Source organism: Entelurus aequoreus, linkage group LG03, assembly GCF_033978785.1.
Source record: "Entelurus aequoreus isolate RoL-2023_Sb linkage group LG03, RoL_Eaeq_v1.1, whole genome shotgun sequence".
In the NCBI taxonomy this organism is placed as follows: domain Eukaryota; kingdom Metazoa; phylum Chordata; class Actinopteri; order Syngnathiformes; family Syngnathidae; genus Entelurus; species Entelurus aequoreus.
The window spans coordinates 49,239,948-49,262,969 of NC_084733.1; the positions used below are offsets into that span (position 1 = coordinate 49,239,948).

General features: G+C 40.0%; 1 protein-coding gene across 1 annotated transcript in view; it reads left to right on the forward strand.

Moving 5' to 3' along the window:
* crim1 (cysteine rich transmembrane BMP regulator 1 (chordin-like)) overlaps positions 1-23,022 on the forward strand; it is a 103,187-nt gene that overhangs the window by 66,057 nt on the left and 14,108 nt on the right. Inside the window, exons 6-11 of the mRNA XM_062042015.1 lie at positions 6,959-7,162; positions 8,210-8,338; positions 9,480-9,633; positions 12,980-13,101; positions 20,116-20,334; positions 22,692-22,907. Coding sequence (XP_061897999.1) covers positions 6,959-7,162; positions 8,210-8,338; positions 9,480-9,633; positions 12,980-13,101; positions 20,116-20,334; positions 22,692-22,907 — 1,044 coding nt within the window. The remainder of the gene's footprint in view (positions 1-6,958; positions 7,163-8,209; positions 8,339-9,479; positions 9,634-12,979; positions 13,102-20,115; positions 20,335-22,691; positions 22,908-23,022) is intronic.

Below are 23,022 nucleotides of genomic sequence, written 5' to 3' on the forward strand. Positions count from 1 at the left end.
CAATCACTTTTTTTCTTTTGCTCTGTACCACAAACACTTTTTCAAAGCTTAATAGATCCCTGTGAAATTCCTTCCCATTCTGGGTTCATTGTCTAATACACACCATCTCACTCTTCTCACATGGGTAACCTCAGCCAGCCGTGTTCCTTCAGTGCCAACAGAGGACAATGAAAGATTGTATACTGCACTAGTGATGACAACTCACCAGTTGAGGTCATTTTAAATTAATTAAATTTCCTTGCTTTTTCCCCCCGTTAGTCTCCCCAAAGTGTATTCACAACGGGAAGGAGTTTTCTGATGGGGACGTGTATCGCATGAACCCCTGCTGGTTGTGTCAGTGCCGGGGAGGAATCTCCTTCTGTTCCAAGGCTGAGTGTGCCGAGCTTGACTGTGAGAACTTCTACATTCCTGAGGGCGAGTGCTGCCCTGTCTGCATAGGTACGTTCCTATCAGCACACACACTAGATAAAACATATAGTACTGAAGTATGTTTAGTCTCGAAATGTTTTTTTTTAATTTTGACAACATAGAACAATACAGTGGCATGTTGCCAAATTATTCTGTTTTCAATTCCAGCTCAGACCCATCTTTGTGGAGTTCATGTGTTCTCCCTGTGCTTGTGTGAGTTTACTCCAGGTAGTCCAGTTTCTTCCTACTGTCCAAAAACATGCATTATAATTACATGTTAGATTATTGGAGACACTAAATGGCACGAGGCTGTGAATTTCTGTTTGCCTCTATATGCCCTATGATTGACTGGCAACTGGCTAATACTGGGTATGCAGTAAAAAAAGGATGAATGAGCAAAGACAAACCTTCTCCAGGACCCCATAACAAAAAATAAGTGATTAAACACAGGATTAAAGTAACATATTAACACTCCTGGCAATAATGGTGTAGAAATGAGTTGGTCAATGTTGATCTTAAAATTTAAAAACAATTCAGTGTAGTAATCCTAAAGGGGTCATTTTATGCAAAACATACTTTTCTTACCTGTTTGCACCTGTTTTGTGTGTCCCGGTAAGTACTGAAAACTTGAAATATTGGATTAACATTAAGAAAACTATTTTGCCTTGTTCCGGAAGAGGCGTTTGGAATTTGCCCCAACTTGTGACGTTTCACAATATTTGACGTTAGCAGATATCGCCATACATTGTAGAGGTTTACTGGAAGACCTGTGTGCGAGCACACCATTTTTATTTTCACGAGTGGTGTTGAAGTCCTAACACAAATACAGTATTTCTGTACACGGTGTGACCCGATGACAAAAACATTTCTGTCAAGGATTTATCCAGAAGTAAATTTACCCACAGAAACAATAGATACAATTTATGACAAGGATAGATACAATGAATATGTAACTCCAGTAACCGTACCGTATAGATATAATTTCAAATGGTACATTAGCATGTAGCATTGCATGTACAATAGTGTAGCTTACCCAAAATACATGAGCTAAACAGGGTACGTAGAATGCAAAGTCACTTCAAATAAGGAGACAGACATATATACTTAAAGCTTTATGGACTGAAGGGCGATGAAATAAATAAGCAAACCCTTTAGATGGCTTTATCCCCTTGGTTCTGAAGTTCTTTCTTTTTCTCTATCCTCTCACTGTTGGCCAGACTGGCTTGTACATGTTCAATAAATTTATATAATCATCTGTGCTTGCCATTTCTAATAAAAAGTAGCGTAATGTTGTAATTTCTATTTTTTGGTAGACTCTGTACCGTAGTGTGATGCTAAAAACTACAATAATGTCTGCCGGGGCTGAGACACAGTTGCAGGGGGGTGATGCGTTGAGGACGGCTTTTGCCATTTTCCCCAACAATAACAGTACTGTACCAAGAAGATGGATCATTTCCAATAGACAGTCAAAAGTGGCTTGAAGATGGTCTGTAAAACTAAATGTATGCAAAATTGGACATTACATGGTATGCAGATTACAATGAAGTGTTTTACAGTAGATGTACAGTAGATTAAAAAACATATGACCCCTTTAAAGGCCTACTGAAATGATTTTTTTTTATTTAAACGGGAATAGCAGATCCATTCTATGTGTCATACTTGATCATTTTGCAATATTGCCATATTTTTGCTGAAAGGATTTAGTATAGAACAACGTCGATAAAGTTCGCAACTTTTGGTCTCTGATAAAAAAAAACAACCTTGCCCCTACCGGAAGTAGCGTGACGTTGTCAGTTGTTCACTCCCTCATATTTTCCTATTGTTTTCAACGCAGCTAGAGCTATTCGGACCATTACCCCATTAATTTGAGCGAGGATGAAAGATTTGTGGACGAGGAACGTTCGAGTGACGGACTAGAATGCAGTGAAATACATATTTTTTTTCGCTCTGACCGTAACTCAGGTACAAGCTGGCTCATTGGATTCCACACTCTCTCCTTTTTCTATTGTGGATCACGGATTTGTATTTTAAACCATCTCGGATACTATATCCTCTTGAAAATGAGAGTCGAGAACGCGAAATGGACATTCACAGTGACTTTTATCTCCACGACAATACATCGGTGAAGCACTTTAGCTACTGAGCTAACGTGATAGCATCGGGCTTAACTGCATATAGAAACAAAACAAATACGCCCCTGACTGGAAGGATAGACAGAATATCAACAATACTACCAAACTCTGGACATGTAAATACACGGTTAATGCTTTCCAGCTTGGCGAAGCTTAGCAATGCTGTTGCTAACGACGCCATTGAAGCTAAATTAGCTACGGAACCTCGACAGAGCTATGCTAAAAACATTAGCTCTCCACCTACGCCAGCCAGCCTTCATCTGCTCATCAACACCCGTGCTCACCTGCGTTCCAGCGATCGGCGGAAGGACGAAGGACTTCACCCGATGCGTTTGGCGGCCCGGAGATGTAGGAAGTCAAGGTGAGGTCGCCGGCTAGCGCGTCTGCTCTCCAACAAAGTCCTCCTGGTTGTGTTGCTGTAGTCCGCTGCTAATACACCGATCCCACCTACAACTGGCTTCTTTGCAGCCTTCATTGTTCATTAAACAAATTGCAAAAGATGTCCAGAATACTGTGGAATTATGAAATGAAAACAGAGCTTTTTGTATAGGATTCTACGGGGTACCATAACTTCCGTTTAACTGACTACGTCACGCGCATACGTCATCATACCGCGACGTTTCAGCCGGAAGTTTCCCGGGAAATTTTAAATGTCACTTTTTAAGTTAACCCGGCCGTATTGGCATGTGTTGCAATGTTAAGATTTCATCATTGATATATAAACTATCAGACTGCGTGGTCGGTAGTAGTGGGTTTCAGTAGGCCTTTAAGTCTAATGATGAATATGTGACCCTGGTTTCTGACTGCTTTGAATTTTAATCTACTTATGTAACTGCTTCTGGTGTATATTCTTCTTTTTCCTTTCTCCTTTTTTCTTCTTAAAACCCTTTATATGACACACCTGCCACAGGAGAGATATTCTAGGGTCAGGCAAGGATTCATATCTACTTGGTCAGTCTGCTAATCCACGTGGGCTCAAATCTCTATTCTCCAATGTGCACTTTGAAATTGTTGCACATATGGCAACCACATTACTGTCTGCCAGGAGACTGTCGGTGGAGGCCAGCAAAGGCCTCTGCCAGCGTGGCTTAAGTGGAAGAGTGCATGGACCGTAGTTTTTGTAGCAGCAGCAGCAGCAAAATGATGCAATATCCAGCTCAATGTTTTTGGTTTTATGGACTTAACATTTCTTCACACCTCATTTAGCTACTGCAGCAGTAGCAGGTCACCGACATGGTGCTGTACATGTGGGACAGAGCTGCCAAACAGAGAGGAGTGCATAGCCGTTATAATTGCAAAACCATTCATATGTATTACCGTAATTTCCGGACTATAAGCCGCTACTTTTTCCCCTCGTTCTGGTCCCTGCGGCTTATACAAGGGTGCGGCTTATTTACGGCCTGTTCTTCTCCGACACCGACGAAGAGGATTTCGGTGGTTTTAGTACGCAGGAGGAAGACGATGACACAATGATTAAAGACTGACTTTTCATATACCGGTAGGCTGGTTATTTTGATAACGTACAGGTGAGCACTTTGTATTACTTTGCACCGTTGTATTATTTGTACTCTGCACGAATGCTGTTCGCCATGTCAAAGATGTGAAAGTTTGATTGAATGATTGAAAGATTTATTGTTAATAAACGGGACGCTTTGCGTTCCCAAACAGTCATCTCTGTCCCGACAATCCCCTCCGTGGTAGCAGGAACCCCTATATACTACGGTAATTACACATCAAAACCCTGCGGCTTATAGTCGGGTGCGGCTTATATATGGAGCAATCTGTATGTTCCCCTAAATTTAGCTGGTGCGGCTTATAGTCAGGTGCGGCTTATAGTCCGGAAATTACGGTACATTCAAGAAAAAAGTTGGGTAAAAAAAAAATAGAAGGAATATGCAAGTGTTTTGTAAAGATTGGAATCTTGGCTCTTATAAGGGAGATTGTTCTTTGAACGTGTCTTCATATACAATGATACAGATAGTGTTGTTGATTAAACCGTTTCATTAGCCAAATACTTTTAAAATTAATTTCTAATGTAAAAATCTAATTATTTCAAATGTTTAAATTGCTTTATTAATATGGTCAACATGGGGGTGGGGGGGAACAATCTCAATTGAACAAAAGATAAAATCTGATTGTATTTGCAAATTTCTGACAACAACAAAACGTTGCATTATAAAATACAAATGAAAACGTACAAAACTAAAAGGGAAAAAAAACCTTCCTGGTTAACAGATTTCGCTTGTCTTTAGCAAATATTGCATTCAGGAACACAAATTACCTCAACTTTTGTTTACTGCTGTTCATTTTGCTCAGCTAGCCGCATGTAGCCTCTGATTCTGTAGTGTTCTTTCACTCATGACCGTGCCGTGTGTAACCTCTCCCTTTCCTTTTTACTCAGTGTTCAAACATACAGCATCACACATTTTTAGCATTAACTTAGCTTGAAAGGGTCATAATATGCTAAACCAACTTTTCTTACCTGTTACTACCTGTTGTTGTGTTTGGGATACCCATAACCCTCAAAATTTTGAATCAAACCATGGACTCATGGCGGAGATAATGACAATACTTTTGCCTTTTTCTAAACAAGCCGTTTGGAATTGGAGATTTTAGTGACGTATTTTGCCTTAGTTATGTCAGCAGATATCTCCATACATGGTAAGGTTTACCTGAAGAGCTTTGCGCAAGTCTGCCATTTTTATTCAGTTGTAGTCCATAAGTTCCTTATTTTGCTCTATCCTCTTGCTGTGGGGCAGACTGGCTCGTACATTCACATGCATGCTAAAATCCAACACCATTGCCATTTCTTAAAAAATAGTGTAAAGTTCTAAATTATATCTGTAGACTTGATATGAAGCGCTAAAAACTACAACATGGCCTGGAGGAGGGCTTTGGCATGTAAATAAGACCGCCCACAAAAAGGTGCATTCTGAAGAGATGGTCAGAAAGCAGCTTGAAGATGGTCTGTAAAACAAAATCTATGACCAAACATCATCATTACATGTTATGTAGACCACAAGAAAGTGTTTTACATGTAGAAAAAAATATGCCACTTTTTAACTGAAAAATAGACAAGGTAAAAAAAGAAAGTTCACTCGTTCGTTTCAAAGGGCGGTTTTTCAGTCGAGGCAGCATATATCGGCAAATTCATTTTCCTCTTTGTGATGAGCTATCTTTAATTACATTAGTTTGGAATATATTGCAGCTTTATATTAGCATAGCCCAGTGCTCCTCAATTATTTTCTGTTACGCCCCGCCAAGGAAGAAGAAAATATTTTGCGCCCACTCTCTACCGGGACTATAACTAGTATAATTTGTCTACTAAATTACAACTATACCTCTGCATAACATTGCAAGTTTATTGACATTAAAGGAAACGACACACCAACCTTTCCTCGTCTAGCCCAAAACCAAAATATACTTGTTGAAATAAACTGCTTAAACCTATAAGCTAATAATCACTAATACACTAATTTAGCCCTATTTAGTCTAAAGATTCTACTCACGTGAAAGATTTCTTCAAAAGGAACGCACATTTAAAACCGGTTTTATGGTTATGCGGATGCTCCGTAGCACTAGGGATGCACGGTTCGACAGAACACTGGTTTCAAGAGCCAAATCTTTCAGGAATGACCCAATGCTAGTGTAGCATCCGAACTGTAGGATGTTTAAAGAACTCTTTTGAAAGACAAAAACGAAGGAACTTGTACTCTTTTGGAGCGGCAGGCTAAGTCTTATGTAACTCCCATCACATCACTGGCACCATCCTATGTCATCCTTGCACCAACACTCTGAGACATGGCTAGTCAACAAATATTCAAACTGTTACACTACCGTAGTTTTCTGAAATGTCTAAGGTTTTAAGTTCTTTGTGGTGCCAATAATAGCATAACAAAAGCAACATATTCTTAAAACCACTTACAGCAGAAAGGTTTATATGATAGACCCTTAAAGTGTCCCATAGTTTCCAACATACTTTTGACAGCACATATTAACTTATCTGTGCTTTTTAGTCAAATTATGGCATCAAACTTTGACCTGCACGGTCCCAGCAGAGACCCACACGGATAAGTGTGTAAAGCTTCAACGCGGAGGTGCATTTATGACCATGTCGAAAGGGGGACTCATGATGAAACGGACACATTCCAAGCCCTCATTACATAGGTCAGGAACCTAAGTAATCCAAATAGAGCAACAACCTCTTCATATCTCTTGGTAGTCTGGCCAGTTTCCTTGTCTTATTAGCTCCCCCTTGGAGTATCATATCCTCTGTTCCCATTAACCTACACACAAGAGGGACATAGAACATACATTGGGCTGACACATCGGTTTTAAATCTCGCCAAGGCCGCCAAACCAAACTACCACATAAATCTGAATGAGTTTTTTATTCTCGACTTCCCTGCTTCCTCCCAGATGTGGAGTTACTGTCAGTGGACAGCACAAAGGCCAGCTGTTGGGTGAACAACAAGCTGCGTGCCCACGAGGAGCAGTGGAAAGAGGACGACTGCACCTTCTGCCAATGTGTGGATGGTGAGCCGCACTGCACCGCCATGGCCTGCAAACAAAGCTGCCAGAATCCTGTCAAGATACCCGGAGAGTGTTGCCCCTTCTGCGAAGGTATGACGAATCCTGCGGAACTGTGTTTTTGTAATGATCACGTCCTGCATGAATATGGCTTAGATCTTTATGAGCTGAGCATGTGTCAGAGGCTCCTGTGACCCCGCAGCTTTGCTACAGAGGCCATGTCGACGTGGGCTCATTAAAGGGGAGGCCACGGAGCGTTTTTCAAGCTGCAGGGTTTTTTTTGTACCTTTTTATTACTTTTACCCACCAAAATGAAACCCACGTGTGTGTGTGTGTGTGTGTGTGTGTGTGTGTGTGTGTGTGTGTGTGTGTGTGTGTGTGTGTGTGTGTGTGTGTGTGTGTGTGTGTGTGTGTGTGTGTGTGTGTGTGTGTGTGTGTGTGTGTGTGTGTGTGTGTGTGTGTGTGTGTGTGTGTGTGTGTGTGTGTGTGTGTGTGTGTGTGTGTGTGTGTGTGTGTGTGTGTGTGTGTGAGGCACACAGTTGAGCACTTTAAAAACAGGAGGCTGCATAATTGAAGTGGATCCTCTTGTGTGTGTGTAAGCGTAATTAGTTAAAGCTCATTGCGTCGTTCCTCCCTCTTGAACATCTGTTCAAGAGGGAGGAACGACGCAATGAGCTTTAGGACAACAGGACTTTGGGACACTGTATAACCCTTGAACATTGTGCTTCTCTTAAGTAATAGCTCTATTTTTATCTGCAATTACTATTTACTCCAAAATAAGAGCAGTGTGAATAAGTAGTGATTACAACTGCCATTTAAAACATACATTATTGATAGGTTGATTGGCAACACTAAATTGGCCCTAGTGTGTGAATGTGAGTGTGAAAGTTGTCTGTCTATCTGTGTTGGCCCTGCGATGAGTTGGCGACTTGTCCAGGGTGTACCCTGCCTTCCGCCCGATTGTAGCTGAGATAGCCTCCAGCGCCCCCCGCGACCCCAAAGGGAATAAGCGGTAGGAAATGGATGGATGGATTATTGCATTAAAGAGGGTTTGCAGCAGCAGCACGAAATGATGATTGTCTTTCAAATGTGTTTTTAGTCATCGTCCATCCAAAATTACATCCCAATTTTCTTCTCCAGAGCCTTCCTATGAAACAGTTAGCCCCATGCTCTGTCCTCCTCTGGAAAACTGCAGTCTTTCTGAGAAGGATTGTCCTTATGGATTCTATCAAGACACCAATGGATGTCTTCTCTGCCAATGTCTCAACAGTAAGTTTGCTTTTCTTACGGCATAAATTGTCATGGAGTGGCTGGTGTGAGCCGCCCCCTTCACACTACCCAGGGATTAAACCAGGTTGAAAGACGAGCGCGCAGGGCATGCTGACCACGCTCCAGACAATCGCATGTGTCATGTGTGCATCATCACAACATCCGGTTTTGGTGATCAAAGTATTTTTTTGATGACTGAATTTTGGTGCACCACTGGTCAATAGAGTGTGCTAATAATATAGTTTATGTATCTATTCATACTCTAACGACCTGCTGGTGGCAATGTTTTATGTTTTCGTGTGGTTTTGATTTGATGTAATTTTTTTCTATGATCACAAATGCACCGTCTGTGCCTGAAAGTGGATTGGCAGAGAATGAGGAATACACAGTTAAAGTTAAAGTACCAATGATTGTCACACACACACTAGGTGTGGCGAAATTATTCTCTGCATTTGACCCATCACCCTTGATCACCCCCTGGGAGGTGAGGGGAGCAGTGGGCAGCAGCGGGGGCCATGCCCGGGAATCATTTTTGGTGATTTAACCCCCAATTCCAACCCTTGATGCTGAGTGCCAAGCAGAGAGGTAATGGGTCCCATTTGTATAGGTAGCTGTGTGTCCGGGGAAGCACAGAGACAAAAGTGTCTGCACGAGAGGTAAAACTTGTTGGAATTGGGCCGGTTGTTAGCATAAGATTGGCAATAAAAGTTAAAAAATAGCGTCTGGCTTTGTGTGACTTCTTCTGGGGGCTACAATACATGATATGACTTTCATTTGTTTTCACATTAAAAAAACCCTCATCCTTATGGTGTGGGGGCTATGATTTTACTGTGGTGGTGAGACACCATTAGTTACATTAAGGGGAAACTCTGTAGCGCGAAGGGGTAGGGTGTGGAGGGGTTCATTCGTATCTATAACTCCGCCTTTCCAAAACCTTGTTTTCACAATCAGCCAAAACGTGGCTTGAAGATGCATTCGACAGCAGTGTATACATGTTTATATTCATCATAGCACCTCTGTGTCCATGGTGATGGTCTCTGTCCCAAGAATGTTGTCTGCGAGCAGCCCCTTAGCGATTCCTGCCTGTGCCGCTGATGGATGGTCCAGGCTCATCGCGATCAGCTGATCTCTCATCTTTCAGATGACTCCTGCCCTGACCTGGAAAAATACTGCTTCCTGCAATGCTCAATGGGATACGTGAGGGATGACTTTGGCTGTGAGGTGTGCGAGTGCAGCATTCCCGTGCCCAGGTGCCGACCTTTGACCTGCACCAAGACCTGCCCCTATGGATATATGTAAGTATTATGGGAATCTACCCCCTATCCTTCCAACACCAACTACACTTCTAATCATGTGGCATCTTTTTTATTCTAACAACGTTTCAATGATCTGACATCACATTTTTAGACTTACCTGCAGTTACCAATAATGTTATATATGCTAACCAGCTCAACAATCCATATTTTATATTGATACACACAGGTTATGTTTTGCCTTAAATTACTACAGTATTTGCTTGCCAACTAGCTGTATTCTATGTTAAACACAAAAATATTGATGTGTCATTACCTTAATATTGAGTGACTAACACAATACAATAGTACCGGAAATATGGCCTTTGATTACCACACAGGTGATGCGTCTGTAAGAAATAAGAGCTTCATTCAAGGAGAAACATATTACCAAGGGTCAGGGTCATTCAGCTATTGTAAAACTGCTGTTAAAAGAAAGTTAAACACATAAATTCTTATCTTAGTAAAATGTGCCAGTAAATCGGTCTATTTTTGCAGTGGTTTACACCAAACTTTAAAAGCATGTACCATTGTGGTTTCTTTCTCTCTCTCTCTCTGTCTCTCTCTGTCTCTCTCTGTCTCTCTCTGTCTTTCTGTCTCTGTCTCTCTGTCTCTCTGTCTCTCTCTCTCTCTCTCTCTGTCTCTCTGTCTCTCTCTCTCTCTCTCTGTCTCTCTGTGTGTGTGTACCGTTCCAGCTTGGCCTCCAACTCGATCAAACATCTGGAAGCTGTCTCAGCCCCATGACGATATTCTCATTTTCTAAATTGACTACCTATTTCTACACAACAATCAAAAACACACCAGGATAAAAGCTGTCTTTTATGAAATGTATACATGTTGGGATTCTGCTGGTATCTCAGACTTGCGGACAGAGGCCCGGTGTCTCAAGATGAGCCTGATGCATATCTGCACGGGATGAAACAGAGAGTGTTGATGGGATGAGCTGAAATAACAGCAGCAGTTACTGTAGCTCCCATGTTGGCCTTTATGCAGCTGTTACGGTTTATCCTTACTAGTACATAATCTTCAAGTCACCATGCTTTTTACTACACTTTGTGAAGAAAAATGGAAAAGAATATGGAGTTGTTGCTGCTGAAGTTGTTGCTTCTATAACATCTTACGGTCTTCTGGAGAAATAATATACAGTAGACTGTGAGGTACGCCACTGGAGGGAGTCTCCAAGCCTATTTGTACCTTTGTTTTGTACACTGGGATACAGTTATGCTGGGATCGAAATGAAAAAGGTACTTTTTGTGTCATTTTCATGATAATGGGCAGCATGGTGGAAACGAGGTGTGCACGCACGTCAACCTGACAGCTATTGATTTGAACGTGGCTCAGACCTCTTTGTGGAGCTTGCATGTTAGCATTGGTTTTCGCCGGGTGTGAACGTGAGTGCGAATGCTTTTTTGTCTGTACGTGCCATTTAAAAAATAAAATAAAGGAAATTTCCTGGAAAATGAGGCACCAGTCCATGGTGTACCCCACCTCTCGCACAAAGCCATTTGTAAAAGGAAGCTAATAGGTGGCAGTAAATGAATGAAAGAATATCAACCTGTTGTATCAGTATGATCACATACAATCAGGTTATTAATATGGTGTTACCCCAATACTGTGCTTTCAAGATGCATGTCAACACCTGATCCTAAGTGAAATTGTCTCAAATTGGATTTTCTCAAAGTTGATCCAACACATCTCAATACAAAGTGTACAAAATGTGTACAAAAGTGCAAATGTGAAAATGATTCTGTATTACTGTTTATGCGTTGTTTACTTTTTAAAATACAGTAGCTTTAATAACCTTACTAATACACGCCTAATTACACGTACACACACACACACCATTCATCACATGACAGATATTATTTGATTGCACTAAGATGGAAGTAGTCTAAACAGTCCATGTAAACATGCTCTGTAGGCATCTCCATCTTGCTAATAGTCTCATGCTTAATACTGCATCACATATTGGTAAGATTTGAGTCTTTATGGTCATTATGCAAACATAACATTTCTGCTGAGACTCTTAATTAGGGATGTAACAATATGAAAATATCATACCACGGTTATCGTGACCAAAATGATCAAGGTAATCATTATTATCGCGGTATTGTTAAAGGTGCTCAAAAAGTACTCATACACACACTGAAATCTTTTGACCAAGTAATTTTTTTAAGTAACTAAAGTAAATGAACACACTGTTAGAAAACCAACTGTTTTGCGTTTCTTCTGCTTCACTGATTGTGTTATCGTCTTAGTATGTTATATGTTTAAATGGCTAATCTTTTATTATTTTGAATGTTGGTTTGTTCTGTAGCACTTTAAGATTTATTTAAATGAAAAGTATGTAACAAATAACATGTATTAATAGTATTAGGTCTTATTTCTGGCGGGTGTTGTGGCGTCCTACTCTGTTCAGTGGTCCTTGAACTCACCCAAACTACCTCTGTCTTGTGTTCCTCTGAAAATAGAACGATCACTTTGTTGTAAGAGAGCACAGCTTGTAGGTTCAGTGTGCACAATTGAAGAGCTTATTTGCTCAGACAGCAATTCGTTAATAAACGTTTAGATTGGGGTATGTTGTTTTTTAATGCGGAAAGTCTTGTTTTCATGTTAGCATTTATTGATAATTTTAATTTGACGCATAAATGATGACCTGACCAGTAAGATCTGGTGTGTTTATCCACTGCTTGTTTATAAGGTCCTCATTTATTCCTTCTAACACTATAAATGCCAACGGCCATTTTATTTATGCCTTTCAGACCAATGAGGATATATAGCGTGTCTATCTCAGACACGAGGTCACTGCTCAATGATAATCACACACCTGGAGGCTTCCAACTATAAGATAGGAGGGGTTACCTGTGGGAGGAGGAGTGGATGCATTGTATCTCCACTTTAACAACTAGCTGCTCATGATTACTTTTGGATCTGGATGATCTCATTGCATCTAATCCCTTTAAAGTGCACCGAGGACTGGATTCAGACTTTTTTGGTTTTCAAAATCCACTTCAATTCAACCAGTCAGCCTTTTTTACTCCGTTTGCTCTTCTGGGTCTACCAGACCTTGGGAGCAATAATGATATGCAACAGGTTGAATTAAAAAGCATCTGAATTGGATTTAAAATGCTTCTTTGGTTCAAATGGTGTGCCAACCGCAGGGATTTAACATGTTAGCCTTTTTATTTGGCCTCCTTCAAAGGCAGAGAAGAGCAAAAGCAGGTCCAGATGTGGATGATACCAAACCTCAGCATCTGATGTTCACTTTATGCCACAACACACAGACTTTGTATTCATGTTGATGTTTCATGGCATTCACACTTGTGTGTGTGTGTGTGTCGCTCCACAGTCGCAACAAGCACGGCTGTGAAATGTGTCGCTGTGTCAAGTGTCCCCCCTTCACCTGTGACAAGCACTGCAGTGACGGCTACAGGCAGAACAAGAAGGGCTGCTCGATCTGCATGTGTAAAGGTCCCTCACACTCAGCACTCAATGCACTTCATGCACTCTTGCCAAAAATCACACAAACTGTCCTTGTCAAGGCTGAGGTGGTTTGGTTATTGTTGCCCTGTGTTCGTACAAAGTTTTATTACTAGAGTATGCACTAGTGACGGTTTACATATTAAACATATGCAGTTAATGTCAAACAAACACAAGAACATTCTCAGGGTTCACACATTTTACTAAACCTCCAGGCATCTGCAGTGCATCTGGAAAAACTTCACATTTTACTTTTTCCACATTTTATGTTACAGCCTTATTCCAAAATGAAATAAATTATTTGTTGTCCTTAAAATTCTACAGACAATACCCCATTAAGACAATGTAAAAAGTGTTTTTTCTTTTTTTTTTTTGCGAATGTACATACCGTAAGTATTTACAGCCTTTGTCAATACTTTGTTGATGCACCTTTGGCAGCAAGCACCGTATTTTTCAAACCTTTGAGTGCACCGGATTATAAGGCGCACTGCCGATGAGAGGATCTATTCAGGTCTATTTTCATATAGAAGGCGCATCAGATAAGGTGCATGAAAGGGGTCATATCATGATTTTTTTTTTCTACTTCTAAAACACTTTCTTGTGGTCTACATAACATTTAATGGTGGTTATTTGGTCAAAATGTTGCATAGATTATTTTACAGACCATCTTCACGCCGCTTTTTGACCGACCCTTCAGGATGTGCTGTTTTATGGGTGGTCTTGTTTACGTGGCTCCACATTGACAGCATCTTCTCCCTTTCATCTTTGTCGTACCAGTAGTTGTTAGGGCTTCCATAGAGAATCTACTGAAAGAAATAAGTCAGAACTGTACGCTACTTTACATTAAAAATGGCAACAGCGGAGGATGAATGCACCACAACAAAAGGATAGAGAAAAAGAAGAAGCTTATCGACTACAATGGCGGACACACACAGTACATTTTCGGGACCCATGAATATCCCAAAATACACAGATGAGGTAAGACATGTTGGTTTTGCATAATATTGTGAAACAAAACGCCAGATGAAATGGCTCCTAATAGATGCTATTTTGGGGTCCTTATAGACACACCATATTAATACCTGCAAGTTAAAGCACAGTATGTCAGACTACGGTAGCAGTAATACTCCAACAATCCATCAAGCGGTGTGACTTTTTAGCTTACCAAAGTCATACAAAAACATTGTGACAGATTTTTGAGTGCCGTGGGTAATGTTCTATATTCGCAATGAAACGTCAACGTTTTGGGCTCGCTTGTCAGTCAACCTGCAGTTTACACGTATCTCTAATGTGTGACTGCCATCAACTGGTCACACTTATCATTACACCATGTACCAAAGAAAATTGCTTCGAGGTTGGTAACCACAACCAGAATTAATACACACATTAGGCACACCGGGTTATAAAGCGCAGTGTCGATTTTTGAGAAAATTATAGGATTTTAAGTGCGCCGTATAGTCCGAGAAATACGGTACAGCCTCAATTCCTCTTGAATATGATGCCACAAGCTTGGCACACCTATCTTTGGGCCGTTTTGCCCATTCCTCTTTGCAGCACCTCTCAAGCTCCATCATGTTGGATGGGAAACATTAGTTTTTACCCAGGATGTCTCTGTACATTTCTGCATTCATCTTTCCTTCTATCCTGAGTAGTCTCCCAGTTAATGTTGCTGAAAACCATCCCCACAGCATGATGCTGCCACCACCATGCTTCACTGTAGGGATGGTATTGGCCTGGTGATGAGCGGTGCCTGGTTTCCTCCAAACATGATGCCTGGCATTGACGCCAAAGAGTTCAATCTTTGTCTCATCGGACCAGAGAATTTAGTTTCTCATAGTCTGAGAGTCTTTCAGGTGCATTTTGTAAAACTTTTTTACAAAAAAATTGCTTCCTTCTGACCACTACACCAAACAGGCCTGATTGGTGGATTGCTGCAGAGATGGTTGTCCTTCTAGAAGGTTCTCCTCTCTCCATAGAGGAATACTGTAGCTCTGACAGAGTGACTATAGTCCCACTGTAAAAAAAAAAGAAAAAAAAAAGTTGAGAACGCAAATTTTCAAGGCAACATGATGCAACAAGATTTTTGCGTTTTCTCAGCTTTTGACTACTTTTGTTGACTTAACTAAGATTTACAAGTTGAGATAAGAGTTATGTCATATGTCACATATGACACAAGATTTTTGCGTTTTCTCAACTTTTGACTACTATTGTTGACTTAAATAAGATTTACAAGTTAAGATAAGAGTTATGTCATATGTCACATATGTCATATGTCAAATGTCACATAACTCTTATCTCAACTTGTAAATCTTAGTTAAGTCAACAATAGTAGTCAAAAGTTGAGAAAACGCAAAAATCTTGTTGCATCATGTTGCCTTGAAAATTAGCATTTTCTCAACTTTTTTTTTTTTTTTTACAGTGTATCGGGGTTTTTTTCACCTCCCTGACTAGACTAAGATGAATGCAGCAATGTACAGAGACAGCCTAGATGAAAACCAACACTTCCATCTAACCTGATGGAGTTTGAGAGGTGCTGCAAAGAGGAATGGGTGAAACTGCCCAAAGATAGGTGTGCCAAGGTCGTGGCATCGTGTTCAAAAAGACTTGAGGCTGTAATTGCTGCCAAAAGTGCATCAAAGTATTGAGCAAAATCTTTGTATGATGATGTACGTATATGTGATATTTTTGTTTTAATGTATTATTTTCATTTGATCTTTGCATGTGCACAATAGCATGGACATGCAGTGACATAAATTCTGCTAAAATCACTTTTATTTTATTTTATTGTGGTCTGTATCGATCAGAGTGTGTGCAGGTGTGCCTAATGTTGTGACCGGATGAATCTATATATTTATGATTTTTTTTTTAATTTGAGCTTGTGTCTGGAAAAAAAATAGCACTGACGTTAGTTAGTCTTGAAGATATATATTAAAACAGTGTACATTTTCAAAAGATAAATTATAATACTTTTGGAGAGGGTAAGGCATGGTTTCATTTGCAATCTGGGGGCGCCTCCACAAATGAACATCTTGCAGACATACGCAGAAAATAGTTTATAAATGTGACAGTGGAGCAAAATTTACTCAAGCATATCCAATACATAATATCAATACCACAAGGAAGTGTTTTAAATGTAGATTAAAATAATTATAGGTCCCCTTGAAAGTCAAAAATTGTTGCAGGCCACACAAGTCATTCAAACATGCATCTATGAGCCTTGCTTTAGGCTCTGTTTGCTGGAACTAAGAATAGGTTGCCCTTTATAAGGCCAGGAACATTATTTTAAGGTGGAGATGAACACCACATGCATTAACATACAGCATGTGATTTAAATGATATGTTTGTTATGCTAGTTGTCATATTTTTTAATAGGATTGTTGAGTTTTTCTTTAGTTTCAGTGAGAACCAGGTAGCGTGCTACTTTTTCCATGTACTGTATGTATGTAGGCCTACAACATTGCCAACTTCTCATCGTGTGGCAATAAAAGGCATGAGGTATGGCCAAGACTAGCAATTCATAGCCATTGTTGCATGATGCCATTATAAATATGCCTGCTGAACTGTATTTAAAACATTATGATGTCAGTATTGTAAGGCTTGGCAGTGGTGTGCTGTCTCTGCTAGTTGTCATAAGAGTAAATTGGCAAATGGCTCAGTGGGAGAGTTTGATAATGGTAGATATTAAGTCTAGCCTATTGTTGCCCAATGCACATATTTCACACACAGCAATCACCTGAAATATTATAAATTCCTGTGGTGGGTGTAAATAACGTGAGTTTACATTTATTTAGTGTTATAAACTGCCTCTATAGCTGATCTATGTGTGAAAACACACTCTAATGGATATTACCATATGTCAGTATGTCAGAGGTCTGGAGAAAATCACTGGTCAAATTTTTGCTCCAAAGCTGCACTTTTGATTTCCTGTGACCTTTGGCTGCTCTTGTGAGCAGACTTAAATGTTTGCCTTTTTGGGGTTTTTAGTTGCTATTTGGCTTTATCCAGTAGATGTGGATGTAAGTCTAATTAGATTCCTCCAACCTCCAAGTTGACTGATTTATATTCTATTTTACAGTAAGAGTTTGTTTTTCCAATATAGCTGTGGTATAAATATTCAGGCCTCAAAATACTCTGGGGTTACTTGCTGCTCTCTGCACAAACAGAAAGACTCACATACTTTTACTGCAAACAAGCCCATGTTTACCTAACTTTAAAAGAGCCGGATAAGTCTGGGGTTTGTCAAAATATCCACTGTTGGGAAAATATTTATAGAAAAAGAGTTATTACGAAAGAGAAGAGTGGTGCTTGAACTGAGGAATACTTTTCATATTTCAATTTGTTTGACCTTTTTTCTGATCCTAGTGGATCCTGATTGGCTGTGCTGGGTTAAATCTACCCACTAGTGTCTTTAGAGAATTACAGCATTGGATATTTGTTTTTTCTTTGATGATCAAAAGGAGGGCAAACCTATCTGCATTACTGTATCCTATCCATAGTTATTATATATTATTTTGCGCAGAATGTGGGTCAACATTTTATTTGAGACCTCTTCAAAAATCTGTTTAATTGGGACTAGATTTGCTACATGCTACAATATACTAAGGATGTGAATCTTACAAGAACTCATGATTAAATTCTATTTTGATTCATAGGATGAATCCTTTTGGATTCTCAATTCAAACCGATTCTCGCAATGTATAATTTTTGGTATATAAATGACATACTTGCCAACCCTCCCGTTTTTAGCGGGAGACTCCCGGTATTCAGCGCCTCTCCCGATAACCTCCCGGCAGAAATTTTCTCCCGACAAACTCCCTTTATTCAGCCGGAGCTGGAGGCCACGCCCCCTCCAGCTCAATGCGGACCTGAGTGGGGACAGCCTGTTCTCACGTCCGCTTTCCCACAATATAAACAGCTTGCCTGCCCAATGATGTCATAACATCTACGGCTTTTAGAGAGTAGAGTGCACAATTGCGCACACAACAAGGAGACGAAGCAGAAGAACGAGGAAGTTACAGACATGGCGACGCCGTCGACGAGCAAGATGAAAAAATACGCTTGCAAGTTCTAAAACGAATGGAAACAAGAATTTCAGTTCATCCAGGACAGTTTGAAGGGGAAGGGGTATGTAATTATGTTGCCTGTACATTTTGTAGAACAGACTTCTCTATTAAACACGGTGGCCGAGTCATGAACGGAGAAGTTAAACAGGACAATACTGCCATCTACTGGACAGTCCCCGGAACACTGAAATTCAAGTATTTATTTTATTTATATGTATAATAAAAAAAAAATATATATATATATATATATATATATATATATATATATATAGCTAGAATTCACTGAAAGTCAAGTATTTCATACATATATATATATATATACATATATATATATCAAATACTTGAGTTGGTGAATTCTAGCTGTAAATATACTCCCCTGTTAACCACGCCCCCCACCTCCCACCTCCCGGTATCGTAGGTCTCAAGGTTGGCAAGTATGATAAATGATAATACAGTAGTACTCTAACTTACGAGTTTATTTGGTTCTGTGACAGAGCTCTTAACTCAAAACACTTGTATCCCAAATCAATATACTAATTAAAGACTAATATTACTAATTAAAATCAAGTAAATTGGTGTTTACCTCCCTAAAGCAGCACAATGTTTTTAAAAGAAAATCACAATTTTATATAAGAAATATTGTATTAAAAAAACAATACAATAGAATGTACAACTAACAACTACACAAATTTTAAGAAGTAATGTAATAATAATGAACCAAATTTACCTTGGAGAGTGGACTTCTATGGTATATACTCTCTATATTTTCATGGATAAATGTCCGCTGTTTTGATATTATTTTAACATTCTTGACTGCCGTTATCGACTCATTATGCAAATTTCGGAGACTTATGCAGATACCAAATACACCTGAGCTGGTACCTATAGATGAGAAAAGTTGGTTTTGCACATTATTGCGAAACAAAACAGATACCGTCTCTTAATAGGTGACATTTTGCGGTCCTTATACACACACACCATAATATTACCCTTATGTTGAAGCGCAGTACGTCTGGCTATGGTAGCCGTAATGCTCCAACAATCCGTCAAGCACTGCGGATTCGTGGGCTTACCAAAGTCGTACTAAAACATTTTGACAGATTTTTGAGCCCTGTGTGTAATGTTCTATATTCTCAATGAAACATCAAAGTTTAGGGCTTTCTTGCTTACGGGTACTTGATAGTGTCATTTATTGAACAGGGGGCGTCAACCTGCAGTCACACGTATCTCTTGTGTGACTGTCATAAAAAAAATTGCTTCAAGGTCTGTAAGCACAACGAGAATTAATCCGTACATTAGGCGCTGTGTAAATTTTTGAGAAAATGAAAGTGTTTTTAGTTCACCTTATAGTTAAAGAAATATAGTAACAATTTAGGAAGAGAATAATATCCACACAGTGCAACAACACAGTGAGCCATAGATATGAATGGTAGATATACGGCACATCTTTGAGTGGCTTCCTTCCTTATGGTGACCTGGGGCAAAGTAGCAGTCCATGCTTTTAGAGGCACAACAATTAAAACAAGAAGGATGCCTGCGACAGTATACTGGTACATATATCTAGTCTTTTATCTACGCTGTGCTTCCAAAGACCTGAAATTACGCAAGACATTACCACGTACGTCATCAGCCAAAGGAGGAGTCTTACTGTACATGTGTGAATAGGTTAAATATGGATCCGTAGTCAATGTATAATTGAATCGTGTGGTGCCCAAAGATTCCAACTCTTACAATATACAGTATCTGAAACAACTGGAAGATCTCCAGTAGCATACATTGCGGTCATCTATACACCAGGCCATACATTTTTGATTTATCCGTGGTTCCCAGTTTGATTAAATTTGGCCTACATGTTTAAGCATAAAATACACAACTTGCTAGGCTAATGCATGTTTTTATATACATATGCAGTATATATAATATATATATATTTATTTCACAGTGAGTGCCCATAGCCCCAGCACCACCGCCTCCGTTCCATTTCCCAGCTTTTGCTTTACCTCTAACGGCCACCGATACGAGGAAGGGGAAAGCTGGCATGATGGCTGCCGCAACTGCTACTGTCATTCTGGAAGAGAGATGTGTGTGCTGATATCTTGTCCTGCGCCCAGCTGCTCTCATCCTGTAGTGAAGCCTGACCATTGTTGTCCAACTTGTGAAGGTGGGACACGTTCCTCCAAATCCAACCCACTCACTAAAGGATACATTTCACATTTTATTCTCCTTAAGGCAATTCGTTTAGAAATTAACTTGGTTAAATTTCAGGGCTGTGGTTCTCAACTGGTTTGGCTGTATCTACCATCTACTACTATTTATCATCAAATTGGTCATCACTAAACACAGTTTATGGCTAGTAAAAACTGTAGTATCTCATATTTGAGAACTTGTCAAAAAGTTCAATAAAACCACTGTTAACGCTTTAATCAGAAAACTAACTGCAAAAACCTCCCTAGCCTTTAATTAGTCTCTTAGTTATAATTAAACCCTTAATCTCAAATAAATTTTGCACAATATTCTAATTTATTACGATAAGAACAGCTCGCTTACCTTCGAGCCGTTCAAAAGACCCGACTCGTTCACAAACAACACACCTCTACCTGGTGACCCACCAGTTAATTATCCCTTTGTTACAGTACTCTGTATACAGCTTGTATAAAAAGTACCATACACATTTTCTGTCCTCTATTATTGTCTAAAAGTAGTCTATTTTTCCTTTTGTAATCAATCATTTCCGTTTATAGAGTGACTCACATGTTCAACTCTGACCCTCCGCTGCATGTTCGTATTTTTATGTGTCATGAGAAATGCAGTTTCAAAGTCACGTGAAGTTTCCACTTCCCAGCTATAGCTTTTTCTAGAACAATTACGTGCTGGGTTTCAATTCCAGACATCTTGGAGACCATTTGCACAAGTCAGATCTGTTCGCCTTTTGAAGTGTATTGGCCACTTTATTAGGTACACTTGGCCCATCTCTACCCAGGTCAAAGAGCTTGATCAAGAACATACTATTTTGCGATAATTGGTGGTTGATGCAGTGTACAAACGCACCACATGGGTTACATTATGAAGATGCCTACAAATTTACAAAATTGGACACAGTAGGAGAGAGCAATAACACGGTGGGGGACAAAAATGGAGAACAAAATACATGAAAAGCTAAAAAAAAAAGTTTAGAACTAAAAAATAATCTTTCTATGGTAGCTTTTTTTCAAGACAGACGCTTGTGAGTGCCTTCAGAAGAGGTTTGGGGGCTCACAACCTTACCCGCTGCACGTTGAGATGGGCATTACATGCTTTCATGTCAGCCTCTCCAGAAGTCTCTTTACTAGATTCGTTAGTAGTTGCCTCTTTTGAGTATCTACAGGGGTCTGAATACTCTCTAAAAAAGGTTGCTAAGTTGGCAACATTAATTCCTCCTACTAAACCTTAGGGTTTGTTCACACTGCAGAGCAATTCCAATTGTTTTGCGACCTGTACCAGATTTTTTCACGTCAATGTAAACCGTGCAATTCCGAGTTTTTCAAAGCCGACCCCAGGCCTCTTACAAATCAGATATGTATCTGAAGCAACTGTAGTCTCAATGCTCGAGTCAATTTCATCCGTCCAATACGTCATCAAAAAGTGATAAACGTCATAATTCTTAGCCAAAATAGACTGCAAAATAAATAGTTGACAAATGAGCAGAAAAGAGACAAAAATATTATCTAGGAACTTACGTCAATGTTCCACCACTGCTGTCTCTTCAGAGCAGACGTCAAAATGCCCCACAAGCTGCGAGCCAAAATGTTTGCCCTCTTCCTTTTTAATCTTCTATGTGCAATAATTCTGTTCAGAAAATGTGGATTTTGGTTTACCAAAATATGTGAAATTGCCACAATAGCCTGGATTTATACTGACTCAAATTGGAACCATATTTACTTCCGTAAACACTGCAGCATGTGTGACATGTCTGCATGCGGGTCAGTTTGCGTTCACAATACACATCGTATTTTTTTGTAATGTGAACGACTACATAAAAAGATCGGAAAAATCTGATTCGGACATCCTACCCTGCAGTGTAAATGTAGCCTTATTCTACTTGAAGACGAGGTGCGCTAAGAAACATGCATACTACCACTCACTGTACAGAGGTGTAATTACAACACACCTTCACTGCCAGTCCCATTATAATGTGTTTATGAGCAATGGAGTATCAGTAACACTTTCTCCATTATCTTAACGTCTGTTTTGAGAAGCTCAAAGAGGGATGGATTGATAAGTTATCTATGGTGGTTGAAAAATATAGGCGACCCGTTTTGCAGTGAGAAGAGCCAACTTGCTAACTCTTTGTAGATGTCAGCCACTCTCAGCAGGGCACAAAAGACAATTTGAGAAGTGTCAAAGCACAACCCGAACACCCCCACTGGAACTTCCAAATTGCTTTGGGCTACTGTTTTATGGCTGTCTTTGTGTATGCATGCTTTTGAACACGCCTGAATCTGGATTTGACACCATTTCTCTCCCTTTGTAAAACTGTAGACGAGTCAGGTAGCGGTCTGCCCGAGGGGATGGACATGGTGGTGTGCAGAGCCCCTGGAGGGGATTTCTATGTGGAGGGCGAGACCTGGGACCTGGATGAGTGTACCCGCTGCACCTGCAGACAGGGACGCGTACTGTGCGACACTGAAGTGTGCCCCCCGGCTCTGTGCCAGACACCCACCAAGAACAAGGACACCTGTTGTCATGCATGTCTCGGTACGTTGCTAAACAGTAAAGAGGTTGTTAACCACGCGTTTTGGATGTGAATGTGGTTTGTGGAGGGATTTGCAAGTTTTATGACAGGTGCACGTCCTTGTAAAGAATCCAGTCA